General features: G+C 51.1%; 1 protein-coding gene across 7 annotated transcripts in view; it reads left to right on the forward strand.

The window, feature by feature from the left end:
• Positions 1-26458, forward strand: part of Dop1b (DOP1 leucine zipper like protein B) — a 74778-nt gene that overhangs the window by 12958 nt on the left and 35362 nt on the right. For 6 of the 7 annotated variants that reach the window (XR_001199899.3, XR_010039271.1, XM_063224472.1 and 3 more), the window contains 12 exons: positions 7094-7275; positions 7526-7696; positions 11276-11465; positions 12729-12827; positions 13433-13556; positions 15367-15476; positions 15716-15830; positions 16924-17044; positions 18455-18574; positions 20135-20237; positions 21496-21687; positions 24802-25474. Coding sequence is in view for 5 of the 7 variants with exons in the window: in XM_063224472.1 (XP_063080542.1) it covers positions 7094-7275; positions 7526-7696; positions 11276-11465; positions 12729-12827; positions 13433-13556; positions 15367-15476; positions 15716-15830; positions 16924-17044; positions 18455-18574; positions 20135-20237; positions 21496-21687; positions 24802-25474 (2200 nt within the window). In the remaining 2 variants the exon portion in view is untranslated. The remainder of the gene's footprint in view (positions 1-7093; positions 7276-7525; positions 7697-11275; positions 11466-12728; positions 12828-13432; positions 13557-15366; positions 15477-15715; positions 15831-16923; positions 17045-18454; positions 18575-20134; positions 20238-21495; positions 21688-24801; positions 25475-26458) is intronic. The other variant, XM_063224473.1, reaches the window with a different exon arrangement.

Consider the following 26458-nt stretch of genomic DNA (forward strand, 5'->3'; position numbering starts at 1 on the left):
CGCCCATGTGTATCCCAGGTGAAGGATCCCATGTGCCAGGGTCCCCTGGGTGCTCTGGTGGCTGTGTCCTGAGCTTGGTTGGGGCAGCTGGTCTAGAGCCTACCTGCCTGCCCCAGGATCACATGTGCAGCTCCAGAGAACTTGGGGCGGGTGAGATAGAGCAGGCCTATCTGGCCCTGTTCTGAGGAATGTAAGTTTGAGGAACTTTGAATTCTGTCAGAACTTTTAGTACCGAAGCGAGTTCGGGACTTACAGTGAGACAAGTTTTGTAAAGGATTTTTTTTTTTTAATGGCACTGTAGGTTGAACCTGGGTCTTTGCAGAGCTACATCCCCCGCCCTTTTTGTTTTATTTCAAGCTAGGATCTTCTAAGTCATTATTCACTCAAGCTGGGCTCAGACTTACAGTCCTCCTGGCTCAGCCTCCCACAATACAGGTTTTACTGGGATACTGGGGAGAGTTGTAAACTCTTTGCAGGGATTGTTTCTAGGTTATTGTGTCCTAATCAAAGAATTGGGCAAGACAGGTAAAAAAAAAAAGTAGCAAGGTTTTACATTTATTAAAGGAAGGTGTTTTGGCTTGTGCCTAGATGTCCCCCAAGTCTCATGTGGTCATAGGTGGGGCTTTTTCAGAGGAGGCTGCAACTAGAGTGTGTGATACTGGGATTAGGGTAGGTGATTACTGAGTCAGTCCACTGGTTGGTTTGCACCACCCTAACCCTAGAAGAAGTCTATGTAGGGTATAAAAAGGGCAGAAAGGTCCCTTGCTTGCTTTGCTACCTTCTCTCCACTATGAACTGTTTCTCTTCTTTAATGCCTTTCTGCCGTGCCACTGTGCTTTGGAGCCAGCTGATTCTGGACTACAAACTAAGCTAAATAAACTTTTCTTCATTTAACTTTGTGTATCAGGTGTTTTGTCTCAGCAACAAGAAAAGCAACTAAGACAATAGGAAAAGATTACTTGTTTTACTCTGCAGAGTGAGAGCAGGCCACCAACAGATCCTGTGGCCAGGAGGTTTTAATAGTGAAGACTTTTTGTATCTGTCATTCTTTAGGCTGCCCTGAAGCTAGGCCAGCCTATCAAAAACCTGCTGGATTTTATGCAAGAAGAACTGAAGGTAGCACTTCCTGGCTGGTCCCAGGTTCAGGGCTTGGGAGCTGGTTCTCCCCAAATATGTCCTGGATCTCAGTGATTGTAGGCTCACACCCACTTGACCAGGCAGCTGTAAAGGAGGGAAGCTTTACTTTGGCTCAAACACAGAGAAAAAGAAAGAAGGGAGGCGCAGCGAGGAGGCACACCCTGCCAGGACCTGCCCTCAGGGGCCTGCCCCTAGCCAGCACCCACCCCGTTACCTCCAGCACCTTTGATGGTCCCCCTCCACAGCCTACTTCTGAGCACCTTCAGCTTTTGGGGGTGCAGTCTCCATTCAAACTGTTGGATGTGATATGTGTGCACGCATGAGGTATGCATGTCCATATATGAGGTGTGTACATTTGTGTTATGTGGGCGTGGTGCATGTATGTGTGGTGTGTGTGCAGCATACGTGCACGTGCGTGAGCAGGCTGAATGTGTCTGTGTGTGAGGGTGGGTGCCTGTGCCCTGTGTTCTTTGGCACTGTCCCTGAGGTAGCTTCTGAGCTGGGTGTGCAGAGCTCCCCTTGCCAGCCTGGCCACCTGGAGAACTGAAACCCGGCGCTCCCAGACTGCCAAGCCTCCCACAATGCTGTCCCTGGCTTCGGCCTTGCCCTTTGTCCCCCAGCTTGTAATGCCGATGGGGCCTGTTGCACTCTGGCCTGCACTTCCATCCCAAGCCGAAAAGCTCTCATGCCCAGCGTGCAGCCTCAGGTCCCTGACAGGGTGATCCGACACATGGATCTGCAGGTGAAGCAGACCTGGAGGAAGTCAAGCAAGGCTGGGACAGAAGCTGCTGCTCAGGATTTTAAGAACACAGACAGCATTTTAATGCTCCTCATGCCCTGCTGGAGCAGGGACAGGGTCAGGGACAGGGTGGAGGTACAGGCTGCACAGCCCAGTGGGTTCGGGCAAGAAGAGTATACCAGGCCAGCTACGTGGTACCCTTTCTGAGGAGGATGCTCCTTGCTAACACAGCAGTTGGAGCAGCGTCAACAGAGGCAAAGGCACAGTGCCAGGGAGCCACACTTCCTGGCTCCAGGGTGCCACTGCCACACCTGTTCTCAGCTCGTAACCCCCTAGCCCTGAGTCCCAAGGGACAGGTGAGGCATGGCTTCAGCCCTCCTCCTCGGCCCCAGGCCTGTTCCTTTCTGTCTAAAGGGCACTGGCCATGTCCCTTGGCAAAGATAGGCTGGGTATTGAAGTGGGTACCACTCGCCCTGTGGAGCCTCGCAGGAGCTTCTAGACAGAGATGCCAGCTTTCTGCAGGGAAACAGCCACATCTCTTCACCAGCATGCAGTTCTATGCCCGTGGCAGGACATGCTTTCCAGTCACTCACAGTCCTTTGCAGACAGACATTTACCACCCTGGAAGAGTGAGCTTGGGCTAATAGGCCTGGTACTGGGAAGGTTGAGGCAGGAGGGTCCCTACAAGTTCAAGGCCAGCCTGGTTAAGAGCCTGTCTCATTTTTTTCTTTAAAGTAGATTTGGGCTGTCTCTTGCAGTAACTTCAAAAGGAAACATTTAAAAAATTTTATTCTATGGGCTGCAGAAAACGTTTTAAATGTCAAGTGTGACTCTTGCTACTCTTCACCTGTGTGTTAGATTGTCTTTTGCTTTGGTGCTAGGAATCGATCTCAGGACATTGTGCTTGCCAGGCAGGTACTTGTATCTCCAGCTCCTGGCTCTAGGGTGTCATTTATTAAACATTTTTCATATGTACTGCTTCAGCGCTCTTCAAGCATGTCAGTTACTCTCTGTGTTGTAGGCAGAACCTTTGGGGTTTCCCGCACAGCACCCAGGGCAGTGTGAGGGTCTGGGATGTTTGTTAGGTCGTGTGGTGCTGCAGGAAGTGGAGTCTGATGCTTTTCCTTGGGTGAACAAAGTGAGATCTTCCTGGTCTCTAGAAATGAGGCTGAGGTGTAGTTTGAGTGTGTTTTCTGTTTTGTTTGGGGGGGGGGGGCTGATTTTTTTCACAAACTTACATTTTATTCCTGCACTTTTTTTTTTTTTTTTTTTTTTTTTGTATCAGGAATCGAATTCAGGACCTTGTACTTGCCAGGCAGGTGCTTGCCACTGAGCTACGTCCCTAGCTCTTATTCTCACACTTTGTTGCTGTGTATTTATTGATGCTGTGGCTCTGACCTGGACCTTGCTCAGTCTGAACACCCACTCTACCACCAAGCTACACACTGGCCCCTGTTATTTTATTTAAGGTCAACCTGCAGAGCCTGTGAATGTAATGAGGTCAAAAGTGTTGTAATTATATCTTAATTAGTGTTCCAGGAAGGCTTTTAGAATGGTACATAGCTTCTGAATACAGTAAGTAAAGCAGTTTAATTTCCTGTGTAATCACAGCTTTTCATTCCATGTAGCACTTAAAAAGTGATTCTAAAAAGCATGGCCATTTCTCCTCAGGTCGTCTGTTTCTCTAAGATATTTATTCTATAGTGGTGGAACATTTCTCATGAACTGTGTATATTAAGCTTAATAGCCAACCAATTTGGGATTTTTTTTTTTCTAGTTTTTGTTTTGAAACAGTGTTGCTGGTTTTGAGCTCCAGGCAATCTTCCTGCCTCAGCCTCCCCAGCACTGGGATTACAGACCGACATTACCACATTTAGGCAATCTGGGCTTCTGAAGTTTCTGAAAATCTACACCTAAGCCACAAAACTCTCTGGAAGTGCTTGCTGGGTTTGTCTGGCCAGCTAACCAAAGTGCCCAGGCAGAGGTTGGAAAGGGAAAGACCAGATGAAGCTAGCGCAGTCCTCCCGTGCCAAGGCCCAGCCTGGCAGCTCTTGAGAGGGTGCAGGGTCTGAGGAGAGAGCCTCAAACCCTGTTTGAACCTGGGGAGGAAAATCACCGAGATCCGACTGGGCAGGAGCTGTTGCTGTGTTTTCCAGTGGGACAGCCTGGAAGGTGGACTTTTCACCAAGTCACTAAGGTACCGGCTGGGCTGGGACTTGCAATCCTCCTACCTCAGCTTCCGGGAGTGCTGGGATCACAGGTGCACACCCCACACCTGGCCGAAGCTCTGAGTGTTTAGCACGGGCCAGGGGAAGGAATAAATCACTAAATCCCTTCAGCCTTTTGACTAAGAAAAGTCAGCCACCATCTGAGAAACACCCCGCTGCTCCTCCCCTCGCCGCCCACTGGGGCCTGGCAGGGGCCAACTCCTCCTTTGTCCCCAGCCCCTCTATGACTCCTTCACCCTCCGTGTGGTCAGACTGGTGTCGTGTGCCTGGGCTCTTGGTGCCTCAGCATCCCCAGCCTGCAGTAACCACTTCCCTTCATCTATGCACAGAGGTGTCATCAGCACTGTCATAGGAAGGGGGCACACAGGGGTATAGTTTCACGGCGCCCCTATCCCCAAGCACAGGTGCAGTCTGCTGCTTCACCACTGCCACCAACTCTTCCACCGAGCCTCATTCGAACCTTACACCCTATCCCAGGTGCACGGGAGGCAACAGCTGGCACAGTTGGAGCTCCACATGTCCCATGGTCTCTTGCAGCCCTCAGCTCTCTGCCCTTTCCCTGCATTTGCCTCAAGAAGGCACATCCATCAGAATAGGTGACCTCACCTCCGGGTGACTTCTATGACATGACGTGTCTCTGGCTCAGTGCACTTCTGGGTCTGGTTTTGGGGACCCAGGCTTGGAGAGGCTCCCTTGGTTCATGATGTAGAGGCAGGGAAAATGGCCTGCCAAGCTTTGAGCCGGCTTGCAAAGCCTGTACCGGAAGTGACTCATGGGTCACTCATCTTGTCTGTTACATTGCCATGCTGGGGTCAGAGGGCAGGGCACGGGTAAAGAGATCCAGCCTCCTGCACACTGCAGACATTCACAAACCCCAAATGCCCTCCCCAGGGAGGACTTGACAGCCCTCCTGCAAATGGCAGAGGTCCTCAATGCAAAAATGAGATTCAGTAGACATTGACAAAGAGCAGACCGTCTTGTCCAAAAATAGCTGTTCCAAGCCGTGGTGCTGCACACCCGTGACCACAGCTGCTCAGGCTGAGGCCAACCTGAGTAACTTTACAAGACTCCATCTCAGGATAAAGAAAGTAAAAAGGCCTGGGGACGTAGTTCAGTGACAGAGTGCCTCTGGGTTCCATTCCCAGATATGCAAAAACAGACTCCCCACAGCTATCCCAGGAAAGGACAGCTCTCACCCTCCTAGCTTGCCCAGTGGAGGACACCCATCACTGAGGGCCCCTGTTGCAGAAATCATTTTTGGAGGGCCAGCTGGCATTGATGCTCAAAGAAGCTGCATGATGGTTACCTGGGCTGCATCCCTGCTCTCCTCTGTGTTTGAAAATGTCCCTGATAAGATGTGTCCTTTCGGGCTGGGGATTTAGCTCAGTGGCATAAGCGCCTGCCTTGCAAGCAGGCAGTCGTGAGTTCAATCCCGGTACCGATAAAAAGGAAAAAGACCAAAAAAAAAAAAGATGTGTCCTTTCTCTCCTGCTCACTGCCCCGGCCACACCCTGTCTGCAGCACCTGCCCCTGGTTCTCACCCTGGATTCCAGCTTGTGATGTTTGGCCCAGATGTCAGGGCCACGGGTTGCTTTCTTCATTTATCAGCAGATTGTTCAGATTCTCCCACTGGCTTTCCCTTCATTGTAAGGTAATTTGCCCTCCATGAGTAAAGTTTGAAAGTGTCTCCTGATGATCTCAAGTCACACCTAATTTGTAAAGGTGCAGTTTTGTCTGATGTGTGTGTTCACTTGCACCACGGGCTCTGATAAAAACACTGTTTGCTTTCCCTCACTCCACCTCCCTCTAACCTGCACGTGTGTCAGGGGCTCGAACTGTTTCTGTTTGGAAGAGGAAAGCTGTCCCTGCCCTTTGGGCACAGGGAGCGCTTCCCATTGAGAGTGTTACGCCCTGAGTACAGCCGGCAGCTGAGAACAGTAGAGATGAGTAAGGGCGTCCCTGCCCTCAGGTGCTGAGGGACAGCTCTGCCCCTGAGCAGAGTGAGCCTGGTGCGAGGAAGAGCGTCCAGGTGAGGGACAGACAAGGGCAGGTGGGAGCCCCAGATTGTTCTGTGCCGGGCCAGACGCCAGGGTGTTAAGGAATGGAGCAGGCAGGAGCCATGCTGTGGAAGCCTTTGGAGCTTTCCAGAAGCCTGGTGTTGCGGTTCATACCTATAGGGACCCACAGAGCCTCACATGTCTGGCAGGTAATTGGATTATGAGACCCATGGCTGACTCACTGTGGGGCCTGGCAGAAAGGGGGTCACTGGGGCATGGCCTGGAAGGATTCAGCTCCCTCCTGTGTCCTGTCTCCCACAACGCTGGCATGTGCTCTGCTTAGAGCAGATGAGCCAGTGATGCCAGTGATGCCAGTGATGAGCTGCAGGACCAGGGTGCTAACATCTTCCTATCATAGCCTCTGCTGCCGCCATTCGGTGCCACAAGGGATAGTTCTGGACATGTGACTTGGGTCCAGCAAGCACCTAGCCGTGCTTCCCACAAACAGGTCATGCGTCCTGCTTACAGGAGCCTTGTGGGGACTTTGCTGTTCCGTCCCAGTGTCCTGGTGACATCCTGTGCAGTTGGATCCCTCTCACCACCTGCAGATGGTGCCAGGCCGTATCTCCCCCGTGTTGCTGAGCCCACTCAGGGCCACCAAGCTGGGCAGCTGAGCCAGGAGAACGGTGGGATAGCTCTGGCCTATGTGTCTCCCTGGGCAGACATCGGGGCTGCGATGGCACGTGCTCCACGCCTGCCTGGGGACAGGCAGCTGCCACTCCAGGCCCCGTGCTCTGGCAGTTTCCTGAGATAGAGGTGGGGCCCAGCAGCTGGCCTGATGGTGACAGCTGCTTGGTGCCAACCTCTTACACTGGGCAAGAGGCCTCCTTCCCCGAGGCTCTCCCTGGCCCTCCCTGCACAGACGCTCTGTCCGTCTCACACAGCCACCAGGGTCTCCCTGGTCTCTGCTGAGGTCCTCTCCCATCCTACAGGCGCTGCAGAGCAACCTGAAGTACTCCCTGCTGCCTCGCCGACTGCTCATCAGCAAGAGGCTGGCACAGTGTCTGCATCCGGCCCTGCCCAGTGGCGTGCACTTGAAAGCTCTGGAGACCTATGAGATCATCTTCAAGATTGTGGGGACCAAATGGCTGGCCAGGGACTTGTTTCTGTACAGGTGTGGCTGCTCCTCCGTGCTCAGGCACACTCCCTTTTCAGTTCCTTGGCTCAGAAGATGACAAACACTGGCAGCGTGGGGGCGGGCACCACAGCCTTTCTGGCCAGGTGGGGTGTGGTGGGGACAGAGCACTTGCGTGGCATGTGTCAGGCCCCAGGTCTGTTCCCATATTACAAGGGCAGGAGTAAAACAAACCCAGCACCGAGGTGCAGCCCCCACCCCTCATGAGCTCCCTTTCCTCTCCCCACAGCTGTGGGTTGTTTCCCCTCCTGGCAAACGCGGCGATGTCGGTGCGGCCTGTGCTCCTCGGCCTGTATGAGAAGTACTTCCTCCCGCTGCAGAAGCTGCTCCTCCCCAGCCTCCAGGCCTTCCTCGTGGGCCTGCTGCCCGGCCTGGAGGAGGGCTCCGAGATCTACGACAGGTGACGGGCCTTTCCACCTCTTCCAGGAGTGGGGCAGGTGCAGAGGCAGCAGATGTCCCGAGCTTCTCCGAGGTCCCTACTCCACTCACGGCTGTGACTTTTTGAGACAGAGTCTTTATACACAATTCAGGCGGGCCTGGAGCTCTCTGTGTAGCCCAGACTGACCTCGGATTCAGTGACCCTCTGGCCTCAGCCTCCCAAGTGCTGGGAGTGCTGGGATTATCTGTGTACAGCTTTAAATGTGTGTTCTCCCTAACCTCCCCACTTTGCCTAGCCAGAGGAGGAGTGCCAAGCCTACAGCTGTCAGATGCTTTACCTGGAGAAAGGGACTAATTATAAAGGGGCCACAGTGCAGGTTCCCACTGGGTCCGGCTGTCCCCAAGTTATCCAAGGTCACAGCTGGGAGCCTGCAAGCTTCTAGGGGCACAATCTGTTTGCATCCTGCTCCTAGGCCACCAAATCTCCACACTCTAAGGGTTTCCCCCACTTGCAGGTGAGAGTGCAAAGTGGGAGCTCATCACAGTGGCCTGGAGCCAGCCCCACCCATGCGGGTCAGATTTTAGGAGCCCTTGTCTCTTGGCCTTTTTTTGTTCGTTGGTTCGTACTGGAAACTGAACCCAATCTCACACTTGCCAGGCAGGCACTCACTGTGCCACTGAGCCATATCCCTGGCACTTTTGGCTTCTGAATAAGAAAGTGAAGCCAGGTTGATAAAGGCGCAGCCTAGAAAGGCAGTATCTTGACACATTTCAGCAGTACCTGGAGAACCTGTAAAACTCCTGTGCACAAAAGTTCATGCAGGGGTTTGGTTTTGTTTCAGTTTGTTTGTTTCTGTGTTTGTTTGCTGTTTTGTTGTGTTTTTTGGAAAGTCTCACTGTATAGTTCAGGCTGGGCTTTGTACCCCAGACTCAAATTCCTAGCAATCCTGCTGCCTTGGCCAGATTACAGCCATGTAGAGCCACGCCCAGCTCACACAGGGTGTGAGGGAAAGTGCAAGTCCATTTAAACTTTCACACTATTGAGTATACACATTGCCTTTCCTTGGAGAATTATACCGAACTCAGTTCTAAACCAGGCACCACGGTATAGGTCTATTATCACAATTACATAGGAGACTGAGGCAAGAGGATTGCAAGTTCAAAGCCAGCCTGGGGAACTAGTGAGATCCCGTCCCAATCTAAATTAAAAATGACCGGGGATGTAGCTCAACAGTACAGCACTTCTTCGTATGTGTGAGCTCCTGGATTCAGTCCCTCTGCCACAGAAACAGGTCTGGACTTGAGTGCAGTGTGGTAACAAGCCTGGGAGACGGCCCTGGTGATTGACCACTGCTATAGGGGCTGCTTTGAGAGCCCTCCACAGTGATAGGGACTCAGCTGGAGGTTCCTTCTGATTACGCAGCACTCGCCATGTTGCCCTGGTGTGGGCAGAGCGGGAGTGGTAGGCAGAACAAGAGGCCTTGGGGACAGAGGGTGCCTTCCATTGGCATCGAAACCAGGGCGCGGGTCAGAGGTGGGCGGGGTGATGCAGGAGGCAGCTGGAGGACCACACTGTACCCTCTAACTCCCATCTCCCCACCCAGGCTCCTCTAGCAGTTCTGCTCCATTTCCTGTTCCAGAAACAGACATGAGTGTGGACCTGTGGATATGTGTGTGCAGCTGTGAGCGGGGGCTTCCATCACCTGACGCATGACCATGTTAGCACTCCCAGTTTATTGCCATCTGCTAAGTTTGCAAGCCTGTAAATATGGTAGTTGGAATGGTTTTGTTTGTTCTCTTAGTTGATGAACGAGGGTTCATGTGAACAGTTGCTGAAGTTGCTTAACACTGACGATGTTTTTCCCAACGTTGTCATTGCTTGACATTGCACCAACTGCTGAGAGCTGCATGAATCACCAGACTGTCACAGAAACCAAGCCCAGCATCTGCCACCCCCAGGATTGTTAGTTATCAGCTCTCTGGAGCTGCACTGGTCAAAGGTCTCATAAACCCTGAGCAGGTGTGTGACAGGCACCACCCATGAGGTGACAGCCCACACTTGTGCTTTTGCTGGCTCCTTTGGAGTCTGCCAGAGTTTAGCAGCTACTTCCAAAAGCACTAAATAAGTGAGCGAAACACCTAGCAGGCATTTCTCGGGGGCAGGAGAGAGGTGCGTAGGGTCACCACGGTAGTCACCAGGAGCAGGATCAGGCCAGGCGGATGAGGCTGGAGTGACTCAGGTTTTGTGGAGGCATCAGAGACCAGTCCTGCTTTGTGCTTTTTAGTGAACTGGGATAAATGGAAATTGTGGCTAGTGTTGGGCGGTGTTACTCACCCTGCTCTCTGACCCTTGGAGGTGGCCTACACATTGTCTGCTGCCGGCCAGAAATCTTTGGAAATTGTCTGTGGGTTAGCTACATAGCTGTGTTTTATTTGCTAAGAAAACAAGATAAAAGCGGGGACGACCAGGATCCTCTGCTGTGGAGAGGAGAGGTGACTGCTTCAGTGGTTTATAATCCAGCAAGGTGGTACACACCTGTATAATCCCGACTCTGGGAGGCTGAGGCAGGAGAAGGCCAGCCTGGGCTCCATAGCTAGTTTAAGCCTGAACTACACAGTAAGGCCCTGTGTTCAAAAAAATTTATAAAAAATTAGGAACAGGCTTACTGGAAACTTCCATTTGAACCAAGAGTTTCCCCTGGGGGATGTTGCCCATTCCCTCCCTCCCTGGCTGTGGCTCTCACCGGGGAGGCACTGCCAGAATCAGGCAGAGGCCAGGGCATTGCAAGCATTCTGCAGCACATAGCCAGCCCGCAGCATGGGTTTGTTTGCTTCCCTTTTCAAGACACGCTCTCACTGTGTTGCCCAGGCCTGTCTCTGTCTCCTGGGCCCAAGTGAATCTCCTGCCTCAGCCTCCTGGGTCGCTGGGGTTGCAGGTCCACACTACCACACTGCCCTGAGATGCCATGCCTTAAATAACCCAGTTAACAGTCACTATCGGGTCTGTGCCGATCCCTGAGTGGAGATGTAGTGGCGAATGGGGAGAACACAGCTCTGCAGGCTGTTGGGAAGCCAGGCTGGGTCTGTCCCTGGGTTCCGAAGTCTGTTATGGCGCAGTGTTGGCTTTATTCAGGTGGGAGCATCATGACAGTTACTCAAGCCTTCAGTTGTGACAGCCTGTTGTTCTGGCTGACTTACAAGAGACTCCTTGTCCTAAGGTGACTGGTGTGTCTGGGAATGGTCACACGCACCTGGAATCCCGGCACTCAGGAGGCTGAGGCAGGAAGATCATGTGTTCAAGACTAGCCTGCCTCAAAAATAAAAATTTAAACAAATGAAAGTTGACCTGCTCCTGCTCTTATCCACAGTGTGAGTGTTTTGGTGTCCACAGCAAGGCAGGTGAGCAGGTGGGCTCAGTGCCACAGCCACAGAGCCCGGAAGCTGCACCTCCCTGAGACATGTTTGTTTGAGCAAATTGACGTTCAGCGTGACAGCTGGCGGGCGGAAACCCAGAAGGGCCAGAGATGCCTGAAGCGCAAAAGGATGACATGGGGAGGGGCACGGGGGACAAACCTTGAAACCCTGTCTCTGTCCCCCGCAGAACGGACGCCCTGCTGCTGAGGCTGTCGCTGGTGGTAGGCCGGGAGGTGTTCTACACGGCGCTGTGGGGCAGTGTCCTGGCCAGCCCGGCCATCCGGCTCCCCGCCTCACTCTTCGTGGTGAGCCACATCAGCAGGGACACACCGGGCCAGGATCAGGGCTTCATGCTGGGCACGGACCACCAGCTCACGGTGCGTGCTCGGCACACAGAGCATGGGGTGGGGGGTGGCTCCCCAGGCTGCAGAGGGACAGTGGGGGGCATCCAGGACCCCAGCGGTGCGTAAGGGTGAGCCACCAGGCAGGACACAGAGGCAACATCACACGTCCCCTCCACAGCAGTGCTGGCCAGTGCTGCACTGATTGCAGTCCTGTCTCCTCCCGCCCACCTGCATCGCATTGTACCACCTCCTCCTCTGCTCCTGGCTCTGCTCCTCCCGCCTCTCCTGCTCTGACCGTTCTCAAGCCTCTTTCCGGGGAGTTTCCACGTGTGGTTTCGACTGGGCCATTCAAGGGAAGCGGGAGCCGGGGGACCTCTGCCCTGGGGCCGTCTGTCCTTTTCAGGATTGCTGTCTGTTGCCACGTGGGGAAGGACTCATACTTTGAATTTGGAATGTACGGATGAACTCACCGCCCAGAAGGGCTATGGCTTGCTGTGAATGACCCCTCTGAGCCCTGTCCTTTTGTAGGGATGTAGCTTTGTCTCACAGGCTCTTTCCAAGGATGAAATGGCAAACGGAGAAAAAGCAATTCACCTGAAGATGACGTGGAGAAGACCCCTAGACAGGCTCCCTTCCCCTCCTCCTCCTCCTCCCATGTTCATGCCCTGCTTCAGCTCCGAGATTTGCTGTCAGCTCTTTTCTACCTGGTCTCTCCCCATACCCTCTGCCCGTCTGGGCCCTGCCAAGGCTGAGTAAGAGATCCACTTTGCTGAAGGACAGCTTTGCTCACATCTGTCCTGTGCTCTCCAGGGCCCTCTGAGCTGCCCCCAGGCCTTGGCCCAGCTGGCTCCTCCCTCCAGCGTGGCAGCCCCTGCCCACCCTTCTGCCCTCGTCTCTGTGTGGCTGCGCCCTGTCCCTGGAGCTCAGTTTGCTGTCCCACTGAGCTTCCGTTTCCTGAGCTTTGTCACCAGCTTAGCTGTGATGACCCTGAGTGACACCCGACTGCGCGGAGATGCTCTGGAATCGATTGGAATCATCACAGCATGTGTTTGCAGCATCAGTTTAACCTGAGGTTCCGGCTGGGCTCATGAGCTTGGAGACCTTAGACCCCAGCCGTCTGCCCTGTGCCCCCACAGCTCTCTGGTGGCACAGGGGAGGCAGACCCCAGCCCAAAGCCCCAAACCCAGTTTCATGCTCGCTGTGTGAGGTCCTGCACTTGTGCCGAGGCTCCAGAAGTGCCTTTGTGTTACGGCTGTGACTGTGTCACGGGTCTCTGTATCTTTTGTCAATTCACAGGTAAAATCGCTGTGTGCCTCACTGTTGGACTCCAATGTGCTCGTGCAGAGAAATAATCTGGAAATCATGCTGTTTTTCTTCCCATTTTACACCTGTCTGGTGAGTCTGCAGTGTTCTTCTGGACTTCTCAAACAGGGCTGGAGGCACTGAGCTCTAGCAGGGTCTTTTTTTTTTTTTTTTTTTTTTTGTCTTTTTCGTTTTTATCGTACCGGGGACCGAACTCACGACCGCCTGCTTGCAGGTGCTTATGCCGCTGAGCTAAATCCCCAGCCCCTTAGCAGGGTCTTCATGAGAGGACACCAAGCCACTATGTGGTCACCGTTGGCTTTCAGTCAGTCACAGGTCCTTGTTCCTTTTCATATACCAAGTAGCTGCTTTCTGTGGGCAGGGGGGAGCACACCAACCTCTTTCATGTGTGCGAGTGTGACCCCAGGTCGCACACAGGGCTACACCCCCCGCCCTTTTATTTTTTATTTTGAGGTAGGGTCTAAGTTACCCTGGCTGGGTTTGAACTTTCAGTCCACTTGCCTCAGCCTTCCAGAGTGCTGACATTACAGACGTGTGCCACCACACCCGGCCAAACCAACCACCTTTGGGGACTGGCTGTGGGAGTAAGTGGTTAAAGAATCCCTGTGTGTCAGAAAGTCCGCAGTCTCCTTTATCATTCCTTTCCTTACGTGCGGTTTTCTCTGTGCTCCCAATAGGATCCTGACCAGAGGACTGTTCCCCTGCTCAGAGCCGACATCGTGTACCTGCTCTCGGCTGCCACCCAGACCCTGCTGCGAAGAGACATGTCCCTAAACAGAAGGCTCTATGCCTGGTTGCTAGGTACTGAGCAGTTAAGCAGTTGCTGGAGTCAGAGGGACTGAGGCCTTGTGGCTGACTTTCAGCCCTGGAGTGCTCTGGGGTGCGGTGCTGAGTCACTGGTGTGGAAAGACACACACTGACTAAGCACAGCACCAGGCGCTAGGTCTGCTTCCCACTCATAGCTGTGGCTACTGCAGCTTTAAAAGAAGGCATGGGAGGATAGTGGGGTTTATTTTATTTTTGGTACCAGGAATGAAACTCGGGACCTTGCATTTGCTAAGCAGGCTTTGCCACTGAGCTAGATCCCCAGCTCCAATAAGTGGGATTTTTGTTTTGTTTTGTTTTCATCTTTTTGAGACAGGGTCTCCCTATGCAGTTCAGGTTGGCCTTGAGCTCACTTTGTAACCCAGCCTTGTCTCAAACTTGTAACAATCCTCCTGTGTCAACCTCCTGAGTTTACAATCCCTGCTGGGATTGCAAGTGTGCCACCACATCCTGCTAATAAGTGGATTTTAAAATCCCAACTGAGTTCAGTTTTTTTTTTTTTTTTTTGCATTTCAATAATTTTATTGAAAGGTGTATCTCTTAGTACCAAACACAATGGTAGCTGGTTAGGTTACCTCTGCCAACTCAAAATTAATAACTGATGTTTTCAAAATTCAGAAATATATCAACCTTTTGGTAATATTTAAGTTATCCATAAACTGAGTTCAGTTTTAAGAGCTTGAAAAAACACCCAGCTAACCCCTCTTCCACCAAAGCTGGTTCTGTGAGATAAGGGTGTATGTGGAGAAAAGCCCCAGATACTGTGGGATATGTGTAAATACAGAAGGTTTTGTATCAGTGGGGAGTTTAGGGAGATAATATTTAGATAACCATGGAGAGCATGAGGCCTTGTCTGAGCTCCCTAAAGTTCCACGTGCACACACCCAAAAACAGGGCTGTGCAGAGCCTGCAAAAGGACAGCATATCTCCCATACGATCACATACCTCTCACCAATCTGGTCACCCTCTGCAATATTTTCCCCCTTTTTTCTCTCTGGTTGTGAAACTCAGAAGAGTTGTAATAAGGAAGGAAGTCTATTTATTAAGGGTTTTAAGAATATCATAGGCTCGGGGCTGGGGATTTAGCTCAGCAGCATAAGCGCCTGCCTTGCAAGCAGGCAGTTGTGAGTTCGATCCCTGGTACCGATAGAAAGGAAAAAGACAAAAAAAAAAAAAGAATGTCATAGGCTCTCTAAGGACTTCTAGTGAAAAGAGATGCTGTTAAATGCAAGGCTCTGCACCTAGCAGATGGGACCTGATATTCTGTGTGTAGAGGGGACCTGGGGCTTCACCAGCTGGGTTCCATGAGCCCTCTTGTCATTTTTGTGCCACAAAGATGTTCTTCAGCACCACAGGACCTGGAGCCTCATCCAGGGTCCCAGTAAGGGCAGAGTACATGTAAGAGGCCCCTATGACTCCACACATAAGTGCTGCACGTAGACACTGACCTCACCCCATTGCCTTCTTATAACCATATTTGTAAAAGACAAGGGGAATTCTTATGTGCACCAGGTTTGAGTTCTGGCTGCCTGATCCATAGCCACGGCCTTGTCAGTTCGAGACTTGGGCTGCGAGTATAGCACAATGGGAGAGCGTCTGCCTAGCGTGTGTGGGACCCTGGGTTTCAGTTCCAGAGTGTGAAAGAGACAACAAAAAATATAGCTTGTTCTGATCTGACCTGGGTTTTCTCTTGGGGGCATGACGACATCTAGGAGCCTGAAACTTGTGTGCAATGCAGTGCAAAGCCTGGATCTCTTGACATCTCACACTGTACGTTCTTTTACAGGTTCAGATATTAAAGGCAATACCATCATGCCTGAAACTGACATCTCAAATTCTTATGAAGACCCATTCTCTTATTTTTTTGAAAAATACTCCAAGGATCTTTTAGTTGAGGTAAAGGATATTTCTGGACGTCAGGCCCAGCTGGGTCATTCTTTGTCCCATCTCTGTTGGGGGTTTCATGTGAGACTTTAGAGTAGACCGTGGGTGTGTCCTTGGTATGAGGCTTGAGAACTATGGGGTTCCTGTGTGTCTGGGGCTGGTTTTCCTTCTCTCCCCAAATGCTTAATGAAGACATCTGACAGTGACATATTTCCCCTGTGTGACATCCTGATGTGGGGCTCTCTAAACAGAGCCTCGCACAGATCCTGCACCAGCAGTTCCTGGACGCAGACGCTGAGGAGCAGCACCACGCATACCTGAAGCCTTTCCGCATCCTGGTCAGTCTGCTGGACAAGCCCGAGATAGGTAACTTGGGAAAGGCTACTGCTTCTCTTTGGGGCCAGATACAGATTTCCTGCTCTAAGGAAATTAAAGCACCATGAGATACAGACAGAGCATTATTTTGGCTGTGATTTAGCCTTTGGAGTTTCAGAATCTTGGAATCATGTGATTCAGTTCCCATTTCTGAGACCACTTAAAATTTTCACACAGCCAGACGTGGGTAGTACAAATCCCAGCACCCTGGGAAGCTGAGGCAGGAGGATCACAAGTTCAAGCCCACACCAACTGTGTAGTGATTTAGCAAGACCTTGTCTGGAAAAGTAAAAAAGCAGAGGCGATGTAGCTCAGCACAAAGTCCCTAGACTCCATTCCCTGTACTTCAAAAATGACAAACTTTTCCATTGTGACACTGAGACTTTTTGTTCCTGAAGTGCTCTCGAGCTCCTGGGCACACACATGTGCGTGGGCCCGCAGAACATGTGCAAGGCCACATTTACATTTTAAGTGTCCCCCACGGCCCACACTCACTGGGCAGCTGATGGGCACGTGTTGTCCACCTATCAGCCGCTTCACCCAACCCTCAGGCCAGCAGCAGCCCGAGGACCTGACCTGCGGCTGGTGTGGTTCTTTGTCAAGCTCCCCTAGCTTTTCGGGCTTCACATTATTTCTCTGGTAGTAGTGTAGCTCCTGACCAAAGGCAGGGTGTCTCCGGGGGTGTCTGCATGGAGAGGTGGGTGCAGCAAGAGGCTTCCACACAGTGACACGCAGCACTTGCTGGCCACTCAGTTCACAAGGAACTGCCATGGCAGTGTTGCCCCTCTGGGCCTCAGTCCACTCAGGTGTCTGTAGGGTACCCACGCCTGTGGCTGTGGTGAGGTTGCAGGGATGCGTACTGATTTAAGAACTAATTGTTGCTGGGCGTGGTCACTGATACCTGTGATCCCAGTACTCGGGAGGCTGATGCAGGAGGATCGTTGGGAGTTCGAGGCCAGCCTGGGCTACAGAGTGAGCTCAAGGCCACTGCATAGAGAGATCCTGTCTCAAAAAAAGACAAAAAAAAAAAAAAAAAAAGAACTAATTGTTCATCATGCCCTGACCACTTGGTCTTTGCTTGCAGGCCCTCAAGTGGTCGAGAGCCTGTTTCTCGAGGTCATCAGAGCCTTCTACTCTTACTGCAGAGACGCCCTGGGCTCCGAGCTCCAGCTGAGCTACACTCAGAGCGGGAGTCTGCTGAACAGGTAGGGTCTGGCCATCCCGTCACCACTCTGCCCTCCCAGGGCCAGGGCCGGGGTCCAACAAATTCTCAGGTGTCTCTGGTTTATTTGTTATTAAGTGTATTGAAAGTTCTTACTGTTGGCTTTTTCCTCCCAGAGGGAAAGATTATTGTTTTTTGGGACACGAAAGTAACACATGATAATTATAGAATTCACTGATATTTGAAGACATTAAGGAAAAGGATATCACCCATAATCCTCTTATCCTTCCGAGGAAAATAAAACATTTTCACCTCTTTCTGTACTTTGACTGCATATGTGGATACTGAAAGCCTGTCTTCAGAGCTGTAATTTTGCTTGCTGTCCCCTTGCCCGCTATAGTCATGGGAATCGTCAGCAGCTCTGTACTTTCCATGGACTCTAGTGGAGGTGCAGGGTCCTCAGGAAGGACAGCCCATTTAGGCAGATGTGGAGCGATGAGTGGGGTCCACTGACCGACTTGCAGGCCCTCCCACTTCTTTGCTGTTTTGAAGGCCTGGAGTGGTTCCTCTCTGCGCACATCTCTGTGTACCTGTCTGTGCAAGCGCAGTTGTGGGACTTCCTGGAGTTAGGGTCCCAAGCCATAGAAGATACACAGTAACAGTTTTGAGCTGGGGATGTAGCTTAGTGGTGGAGCACTTGCCTAGTGAGTGCGGGACCTGGGTTTAAGCCCCAATACTGTAATTAAGAAGCAAGCACATTGGCTGGGGATTTAGCTCAGTGGCATAAGCGCCTGCCTGGCAAGCGTGAGGTCATGAGTTTGATCTCCAATACCAAAAAAAAAAGAAATTCATCTTCATACAAGGGGTCAAAAAAAAAAAAAAAAGAAGCAAGCACATTTTACAGAGTATCTTTGCTAAATAGTTGTCTATATTTCCACCAGTAGAATATCCTGTTATTTTTAGCTAGACTAAAACTACTTTTTTTCTGGTTTTTTGGTTTTTGTATTTTTTTGAGACAGAGTCTTAACTATACATTCACACTGGCCTTGAACTCATTGTGTAGCCAGGCTGGCCTCAAACTCATAGCAGTCCTCTTGCCTCAGCCTCCCAAGTGCTGGTATTATAGGCATACACTACTATATCTGACTACTAAAACTGGTTTTCTCTATCAAAGTCTTTGCTGTGGTTTCTTTTTAGCAGTACTAGGGCTCAACCCCAGGGGAGCTCACCACTGACCTATGTTCCCAGCCCTTTTTATTTTTGACTTTGAGAAAGATTGTCTCCAATTTGAGATCTTCCTGCCTCAGCTTCCTGAGTAGTTGGAAAGACAGGCAAGCATCACTGCACCCCTCAGAAAGTAATATTCTCATCTTAGAGTTTACAAGCCTCTGGAAATCAGTCATAAATGGTAAAGCGAGTTAGTTTCTCAGATAGTATGCCGCTTCTGTTTCAGCACAATCAAGGAAAACAAAAACGCCTCTGAAATTGTCAAGACGGTGAACTTGCTGATCTCCTCCCTCAGTGCTGACTTCCTCTGGGATTATATGACTCGGCGCTTTGAGGAGTGCTTCAGGTGCGGCAGGTGACACAGTGTGAGGGCCACATGCTTAGCAGGCACTGGGTCCTACTGAGTGGCCAAGGCAGGGTGGTCCCTGCTGAGCTGCAGAGTGTGGCCTGCGCAGAACTGGGAAGAACGCGCTGGTGATCTTAACAGAACAGATGACACATCATGAAGACTGGCGTCGTCTTTGCCGTGTCCCTCAGTAGCGGCTCACAGGCACATTCCCCAGGATGTCCCCTGGCAACCCCACCTCCTTAACATGTCCCAGGTTCACCTCTGTGGCCCCGAGAGCAAGCTTTGAACCCTGAGGACTCTCAGCTCTTACTGAAATGAGTGCGAAGCAGGTCAGAGAAGAGCATGAACGCAACCTGCTTTGCATCCGTTACATGGAAGCTGGTGGTGGATTGCGTGACTTCCAGGTTGTGGCTGGGGACACTCAGGGACAGCAGGCCTTCCTGGAGAGCCTTTGCTGTCCCTCACCTTTTTTTTTTTATTGATTGTTTGTCTGGTATTTTGAGTCAAGGTCTCGATATGCAGTTCAGACTGGCTATGGGCTTACTGTGTAGGCCAGGCTGGCCTAAAACTCGTGGCCATCCTCTTACCTCAGCCTCCTGGGATTACAGCACCACCTCTGGCTCCTTGTGGCATCTTCATGCCCGGGCACAGATGGCAGGTTGTACCATGACAAGCACCATGTCCCAGGGAAAAATGTGAACCTTGCCGTCCTCTGTAGCACGCGCTCCTCCCTCCAACCCCCATCCTCCCTGCACTCAGCAGCCGCAGTGGCAGCTCTGAAACACTCACCCTGTGGGTCTTGTGGCCAAGACACTTTGTTTGAATGACCCAGAGGGTGGGGGCGCTCTGGTGTAAAGCTCTGGCCCTGTAGGAAGCTGGGCCTGGCACCAGAGCACCCTGAGTGGCTCCCACAGTACACAGCGCAGCCACCTACCTGGACCTTGCAGAGCCCAAGCTCAGCTGCCCAGCCCCAGGCCCACAAGGTGCACTCCCCATGCAGAGTTAACTGATTGTCAAGCCCCCATGGGCCATGGCCAGGCCAGGTGATGCTGGAGTTAGGGGACGCTTTGGTCAGCTTGGCCTCCTTTGAATTTTTTTTTTTTTTTTTTTTTTTTGTCTTTTTCCTTTTTATCGGTACCGGGGATCGAACTCACGACTACCTGCTTTCAAGGCAGGCGCTTATGCCACTGAGCTAAACCTCCAGCCCCCCTCCTTTGAATTTTTAAAAACTTTCTGGCTGTGCCGCACTCTGCCGCACTAGTCAGGGACTCTTCCACCAGCTCGGCCCTGGGTCGGTGCGTGTTTCACTCTGTTTTTGAGAATTCAATGTCACTGCCCGCATAGAGCCCTGCACCTCTCTGCACCCCACCACTGTGCGCCCGTCACATCACGCAGGAAGCCTGCATCCTTTGCATCATCTCTCACCACTCAGAACTCAGCATCAGGGAGCATCTGTCACTGTGTGTGGAATAGGGAAACTTGGCCAGAAATCATCAGAGGCTGCACGGTCTACAGGGGAGTGGACTGACCAGCCTTCCTTCCTTGTGGTTAATGCAGATCAGGGAAGCGGATCCACACTGCCGGGAAGCCTGTCGGGCCTCCACCCACCATCTCGGAGCTCTGCACTCTGCTCGTGTTCCTCCTGGATGTCATTCCCTTGGTACGTAGGGACCACAGCAGACAGACGGCTCAGAGCTTGCTTCTGGTGTCCTCTTAGGCCAGGAACAGTAGTGCACACCTATAATCCCAAGGCTCAGGAGGCTGAGGCAGAAGGGTCACCTCAGACTCAAGCCCAGCCTAGGTTCCATAGCAAGATGCTGTCTCAAAAAACTGAAAGAAACAATTTTGTTGTTGCACACTTACTAGTATGGTTGGCCTGTTTTATACGCCTGAATTTACCAAGAAATAGCTTTTCTTAGTTTGAAAAAAAAACACTGTTTCCAGGGCTGGGGATTTAGCTCAGTGGCTTAAGCAGCTGCCTGGCAAGCTCGAGGTCATGAGTTCGATCCCCTGCACCAAAAAATAAAATAAAATAAAATAAAATAAAACCACTTTTGGTGCTGTTAAATGTAGCCTGACACGTTCTCTTTTGTTTTTTGTTTTGTTGGCAGTGGTACTGGAATGGAACCCGGGGCCTCACGCACACCAGGCAAGCTGTCGGCTGAGTTACACTCTCGTAACTGATAAGCCCTCAATTAAAACATTAAAAATAGAAGAGGGCTGGGGGTACAGCTCTTGCCTAGCGTGTCCAGGGTTCAGTTCCCAGCACTGTGGAAAGTCACACATTACAGGGTGATCACTTTAGAGACATGGGCCCAGCTAGCGTTATACAAACTGGATGAGGAGCTGATACTGCAGGTCTTTGGGGGTAGGAATAAACACATTTCTAGTTACAGTTGTGCAGTTGGCTTATTTTCTGGAGAGAAATTGGATATTAAATATAGGAATATGGCCGTTGTACTATTTTCTCTTAGAAGGGGTAAACTCACTTGATTTGCCTAGATCAAAAGAAGATACTAGAGCCAAGAGTGGTAGTACACTTCCATTGGCCCAGCTATTTGGGAGGCGAAGGCAGGAGGGGAGCAATTTTAGGATCCTGGACCACTTAGCAGGACCATCTCAAAAGTAAGGAGGGAGAGTAATTCCCCCCCCCCCCTTTTTTAGACAAGGTCTCACCCTTAGTTCAGGCTGGCCTTCAGTTCCCTATGTAGCCCAGGCTGGCCTTGATCCTCCTGCCTCAGCCTCCCAAGTGCTGGGATGACAGGCATGCACTGCCACATTCAGCAGTACTTTATTTTCTGACTTGAGAATGAATGTGAAACTTTCATTTCAAAAACCAGAACTATGTGAGGCACCAGGCTGTGGAGCTTCCTCCGGGCTGGAGGCTGCCCCTGGGAGTAACCGTCTTGTGTCCGCAGGAGCTCTACTCAGAGGTGCAGACCCAGTACCTCCCGCAGGTGCTCGGCTGCCTGCTGCGGCCGCTGGCGGAGGAGGTGGAGGCCTTGAGCTTGGCTGAGCTCACGCACGCCCTGAAGATGTGTTTCAAGGTGCTCAGCAAGGTGCAGATGCCTCCCTCCTACCTGGACACGGATCCCACAAGTGGAGGCTCGGTAGGTGCTGGGCGGAGCTTAACAGCATTGGCGGGCCAGCGTAGGGCACTAGGAGAGGATGTCCAGGGAGGCGTCAGATACACTGATGACACAGTAGACCCCAGGCTTCTGGGAGCTGAGCCCCTGCACGTTGCCCAGCTGCCAGGAGTGACCAGAGCAGCCAGTCCTGCGTGACCACAGCTGCCATCTGCTGGGAAGGGCAGGTACCTTTGAACGTGTGTGACGGGCTATCTAAACGCCAGGTGAGGATACTCCTTGGCGTGACCTATTACGGCCGCCTGACAGAGTCCCACAGCCGGGGCGGCTGACGCAGCAGAGATTTCGGTTGGAGTGCAGAGGAAGTGAACCCGCTGCGGCTCAGGGTCATGATACACCACCCCAGCCTCTGCCTTTGTGGGTGTGTGGTGCTCTCCCCATGCTCTTGTCTGTCTCTATGTCCACATTTCCCCTTTCCATTGTTTTTAAAGATTTTTTGCTTTTTTTTTTTTTTCTTTTGAAACAGGGTCTTGCTCTGTAGTCTAGCCTGGCGTTGAACTCATTGTGTAGCCCAGGCTGGCCTCAGCCTCTCAGAGACCCCCTCGCTTCAGCCTCCTCAGTGCTGGAACTACAGATGTATATACCACGCCCAGCACAACTTTATGGTTTTTTATTTGTTTGTTTGTTTGTTTTGTACCGGAAATTCAACTCACAACCTTGTGCTTGCCAGGCAGGTGCTATGCCACTGAGCTGTATCCTTGGCACAGTTTCTCCTTTTTATAAAGAAGAAGTCGGGTCGAATTTGGGTACATCCTTAATCTTTGGTGAAGACCCTGTATACCGGAAGTGAGGGCTCCACATAACCTATAACGTACACTATTTTGTGACCTGCTCTGGTTTTTAATTTATTCAAATAATATGTTGGCAACATCCTGGCATGTCATTTATTTTATTTTTTCCTTTCTGGGTAATATTCTACAGTATGAGTAATATTTTATTGTTTCCCTATTTTTTTTTAAGCCAGACAAATTTAGCAGTGGGGGGGGTGGTATAGCAACTTTAGTGACACTAATGTTAATAAGTTATTGTTTCCCTATTGATGTGTGAAGATTCTTTCCTGTCTCGCACTGTTGGAACAATTTCCGGTCTGCACCTGCATGTGGGTGCTGGCTGTGTGGGATCATTCTGGTCAGCGCAGGGCAGTGGGCAGGCACACACGCTCCCATTGATCTGTGAGAGATGGTGCCTGACTGTCTTCTGGAAAGACCAACGCTAAGAGACCTACGAGCAGCTTGATGCCTGTGGTCTTTGGGGTGTTTTTTTTTCTTTCCTATTGAGGGATTGGAAAATTTTGCCCCCAGATCATCCACTGTGCAGATACTAACAGCGAAGTGGTGGGAAGAGCTCGTGGGTTGGTACCTGGCTGGCACTGAAGGAGCTGCCAGTTCCAGGCTGCAGAGTGCCCGCCATTTAGGAGTTAGAACTCTATTTCCTAGTTACCCTGGCTCTGAGGAGATGAATTCTAAAACGATTTAAACTACAAAGTCTAAGTATTTATAGCTTCCAGATAGAAATAGCAGTGTGCTTGAGAGATCACATCCTGCCTCCTCACTCTTCCTAGAGAGCATGCTGGCTGCGAAAGTGTGGGGAGGAGGAAAGGTTGACTCATTATGGTTGAAGTGGCATCTCTTTGGAAAAGCTGCTTTGTGTGTGTGTACAGTGAGTGTTTACAGTTAACCCTCCCCTCGCTGTGAGTGTCTTAATCAGCATTGTTCTTGTCCCCCTCTGACTGTGGGAGTCCTCCTCTGTGTCTTTATGTGATGATCACAAATACTCAGACTGCTCTGAGTGCCATCCAACGGAGAGGCAGCTCGTAAACTCTGCCGCGTCCTTATCCACCTTAGTCACTGGATTTTGTACCACATGACTTCTGGCTCCTCCCCAAAGTCAGATGACTAAAAGGGAAATGTTTTGAGTTGATTCAAGACATGAAAAGGCAGCCAGGGCAGCACAGCTGTGACACGCAGGAAGGAGGACTCCAGAGCTGCTGCAGGAAGTGGCCAGGATATATTCAAAGCCCGGGGTCGCATTGCAAGGAGGATGGACAGCTGTGTGTCCTACTGTGATCATTTTTTAATAAACATTCACTTTGGGGGGGATGTTTTTGTGAAGTATTTTTGTTTTTTAGGGTTTTTGTTTTGGTTTTTTGAGACAAGGTCTCACTCTGTAGTTCAGGCTGGTCTTGAATTTGGGAGGCTGGCCTCAACCTTACGACCATCCTGCCTCAGCCTCCCCTAAGTACTGGAATTACAGGCAGACACCACTGTGACTGGTCCACTCATTTTTCAGTCACACCTTGTATGCGTGTATGTGCATATTTAGGTTAAGGATCCCTTATCTGAAATTCTTAGCACCAGAAGTATATCAGATTTGAGACATTTTTCAGATTTAACAATATTTGCATATACATAATAATATATACCAGGGATGGGGTACAAGTCTAAACCCAGAATTCCTGCATGTTTCGTATTGATTACACACACAGCCTGAAGGCAGTGTTTTTCCGAAGTTGATCAATCGGCTGATTGTACTGACCAGCTACTTACTGGCCACGGGGTGCCAAAGACACATAATACAAATACAGAAAAGTTGGTTCCACCTGCTCCCACCCGCCTCACTCACCTAAATACTTACTGTCATGATTCGGTCAGAACAGGACTCAAGAGTCCTGAGTAGTTTTGGACCATACTTTCGGGGCATCTTTGTGGTGACTGTGTCACAGGAGGGCAGGTGTGGGCTTTTCCATTTGTGACTTAATATCACCATGTTTTAGATGTTTAGTTTCGGATTAGCGCTGTTCATCCTTCCATGTGTCTTGTTCTGGCTTCAGACACCATCTTGGTGTCCTTTTGATTTCTTTATGCTTTGTTTACCTGGAGCAGGCCCTGGGCCCCGGCTGCCCTCCTGAGCACCACTCTCTCTTCATTACTCACTCACACAGAAGACTCGCTAGGCACAGGGGCCCAAAGTTGGGAGAAGCAGCTGTGAAATGTGTGTCTAGTTTGCCCGGTCAGCTGATACTTGAAGCCCTTGATTTTAAGAGCTATGTGGTACGTTTTTTTTTCCTCATGTTTGCAGAGTCCGGTAAAAGGTGACCCTGGCGAAATCATTTTGGAAACGAGAGCAGTGGTGGCTGGTGATGACCAGACACCATTCCCCCCGCTGAGGTCCGAGGACAGCGGGATTGGGCTTAGTGCCTCATCACCAGAGCTGTCTGAGCACCTGAGGGTCCCTCGGGTTTCTTCAGAGAGAGATGACATCTGGAAGAAGGGGGGCAGCATGCAGAGGACATTTCTGTGTATCCAGGAGCTCCTCGCCAATTTTGCCAGCAAGAACATTCTCGTAGAGCCACCGCCCACGCCCAGGGAGGAAGGCAAATCTGAGGAGCCCTCAGGGAAGAGGGACAAGGGCGTGGCAGCTAGCAACCAGGACAGGAAGAACTCATGGGAGACCAAGCCCAGCACCGTGCCCCAGTTTAAGCAGATGCTGTCAGACCTGTTCACGGTGCGTGGGTCTCCGTTTAAGACAAAAAGTTCAGAGTCACCAGCATCTCTGCCCAGTAGCCCAGGCAGGAAGATAGGAGGAGGATGGGAGGCTGACCATGTGGTCATTGACCTGGGAGGTTCCAAGGAGCACTGCAGAGAGGCCTTTGCTGCCGCCTGCCACCTGCTGCTGGACTGTGCCACCTTCCCCGTGTACCTGTCCGAGGAGGAGACCGAGCAACTCTACGAGACACTTTTCCAGCCTCCAGGTGAGAAGGCGCCTGAGCCGCCAGTTGGGCTGCTGTCACTAAGGTAATGGACAGTCAAACCCACCAGAGACGTGTCCAACAAGAAGGGGCCACAGGCAGTGCACCCCATCCAAATGCTCTGAAATACAAAACTTCCTGGGCACTGGACAGTTGGAGCTTTTGATGAGGGCTGCACAGCCAGGAAAGTCCATGCAAATACATAGTCCAGTATCCAAAAAAAAACTCCAAAATCTGAAACACTCCTAGGCCCAAGCCTTTGGGTAAATGATACTAATCTGTGTGTGGTGTTTTATTTGACTTCTCAGTGCTGGAGATTACATAGCAAGATTACATTGTGCCCTCACATGGCCATTTGGTGAGGGCCAGGTCTCTGGTTTTAAGCCTTGAGTGTCCAGCACAGCCTAGCCACAGACGCAGCACAGTACAGGTAATAGCACTGGGCATGATGGCACACTCCTGTAATCCCAAAACAGGAGGATCACTGCAAGCTCGAGCCAGGCTGAACTGCATAACAAGAGCCGGTCTCAAATCAAACAGACAAAGTAGTAAGTAGATGTTAGTAGACTGTTTCATGATCCAGATCTTAAAGGTTTATGTCCTGGTTTGCTATAGCTGCTCTAACCCAGTGCCACTACTAAGCAGCTAACCCAGAACAAACTCAGAGTCTCATAGCTTTAGAGACCAGAAGTTTAAAATCAAAGTGTCAGGGTGGTGTTCACGCTGAGCCTGGGTGGAATCCATGCTTGTCTCTCTGCAGCTCCCAGGGGTGGCCAGCAGTCCCTGGCCTTCTTGACTTTACTAGCTGTGCCTCTGTGATCACCTGGTAACCTCCTGTTTGTCCCTGTCTCATGTGGCAGTTTCCTCCAAGGACACCAGTTATACTGGATTAGAGCCCTGTATGACCTCAATCCGCCTCCATTACCTCCATAAAGACCCCATTTCCAGATGAGTACCCAGGAAGTGAATCTGCAGGCTGGAACTTTC

The sequence above is a fragment of the Cavia porcellus genome, unplaced genomic scaffold (genome assembly GCF_034190915.1).
Source record: "Cavia porcellus strain 051 isolate PalLab524CR breed Dunkin Hartley unplaced genomic scaffold, mCavPor4.1 scaffold_15, whole genome shotgun sequence".
Taxonomy (NCBI): Eukaryota; Metazoa; Chordata; class Mammalia; order Rodentia; family Caviidae; genus Cavia; species Cavia porcellus.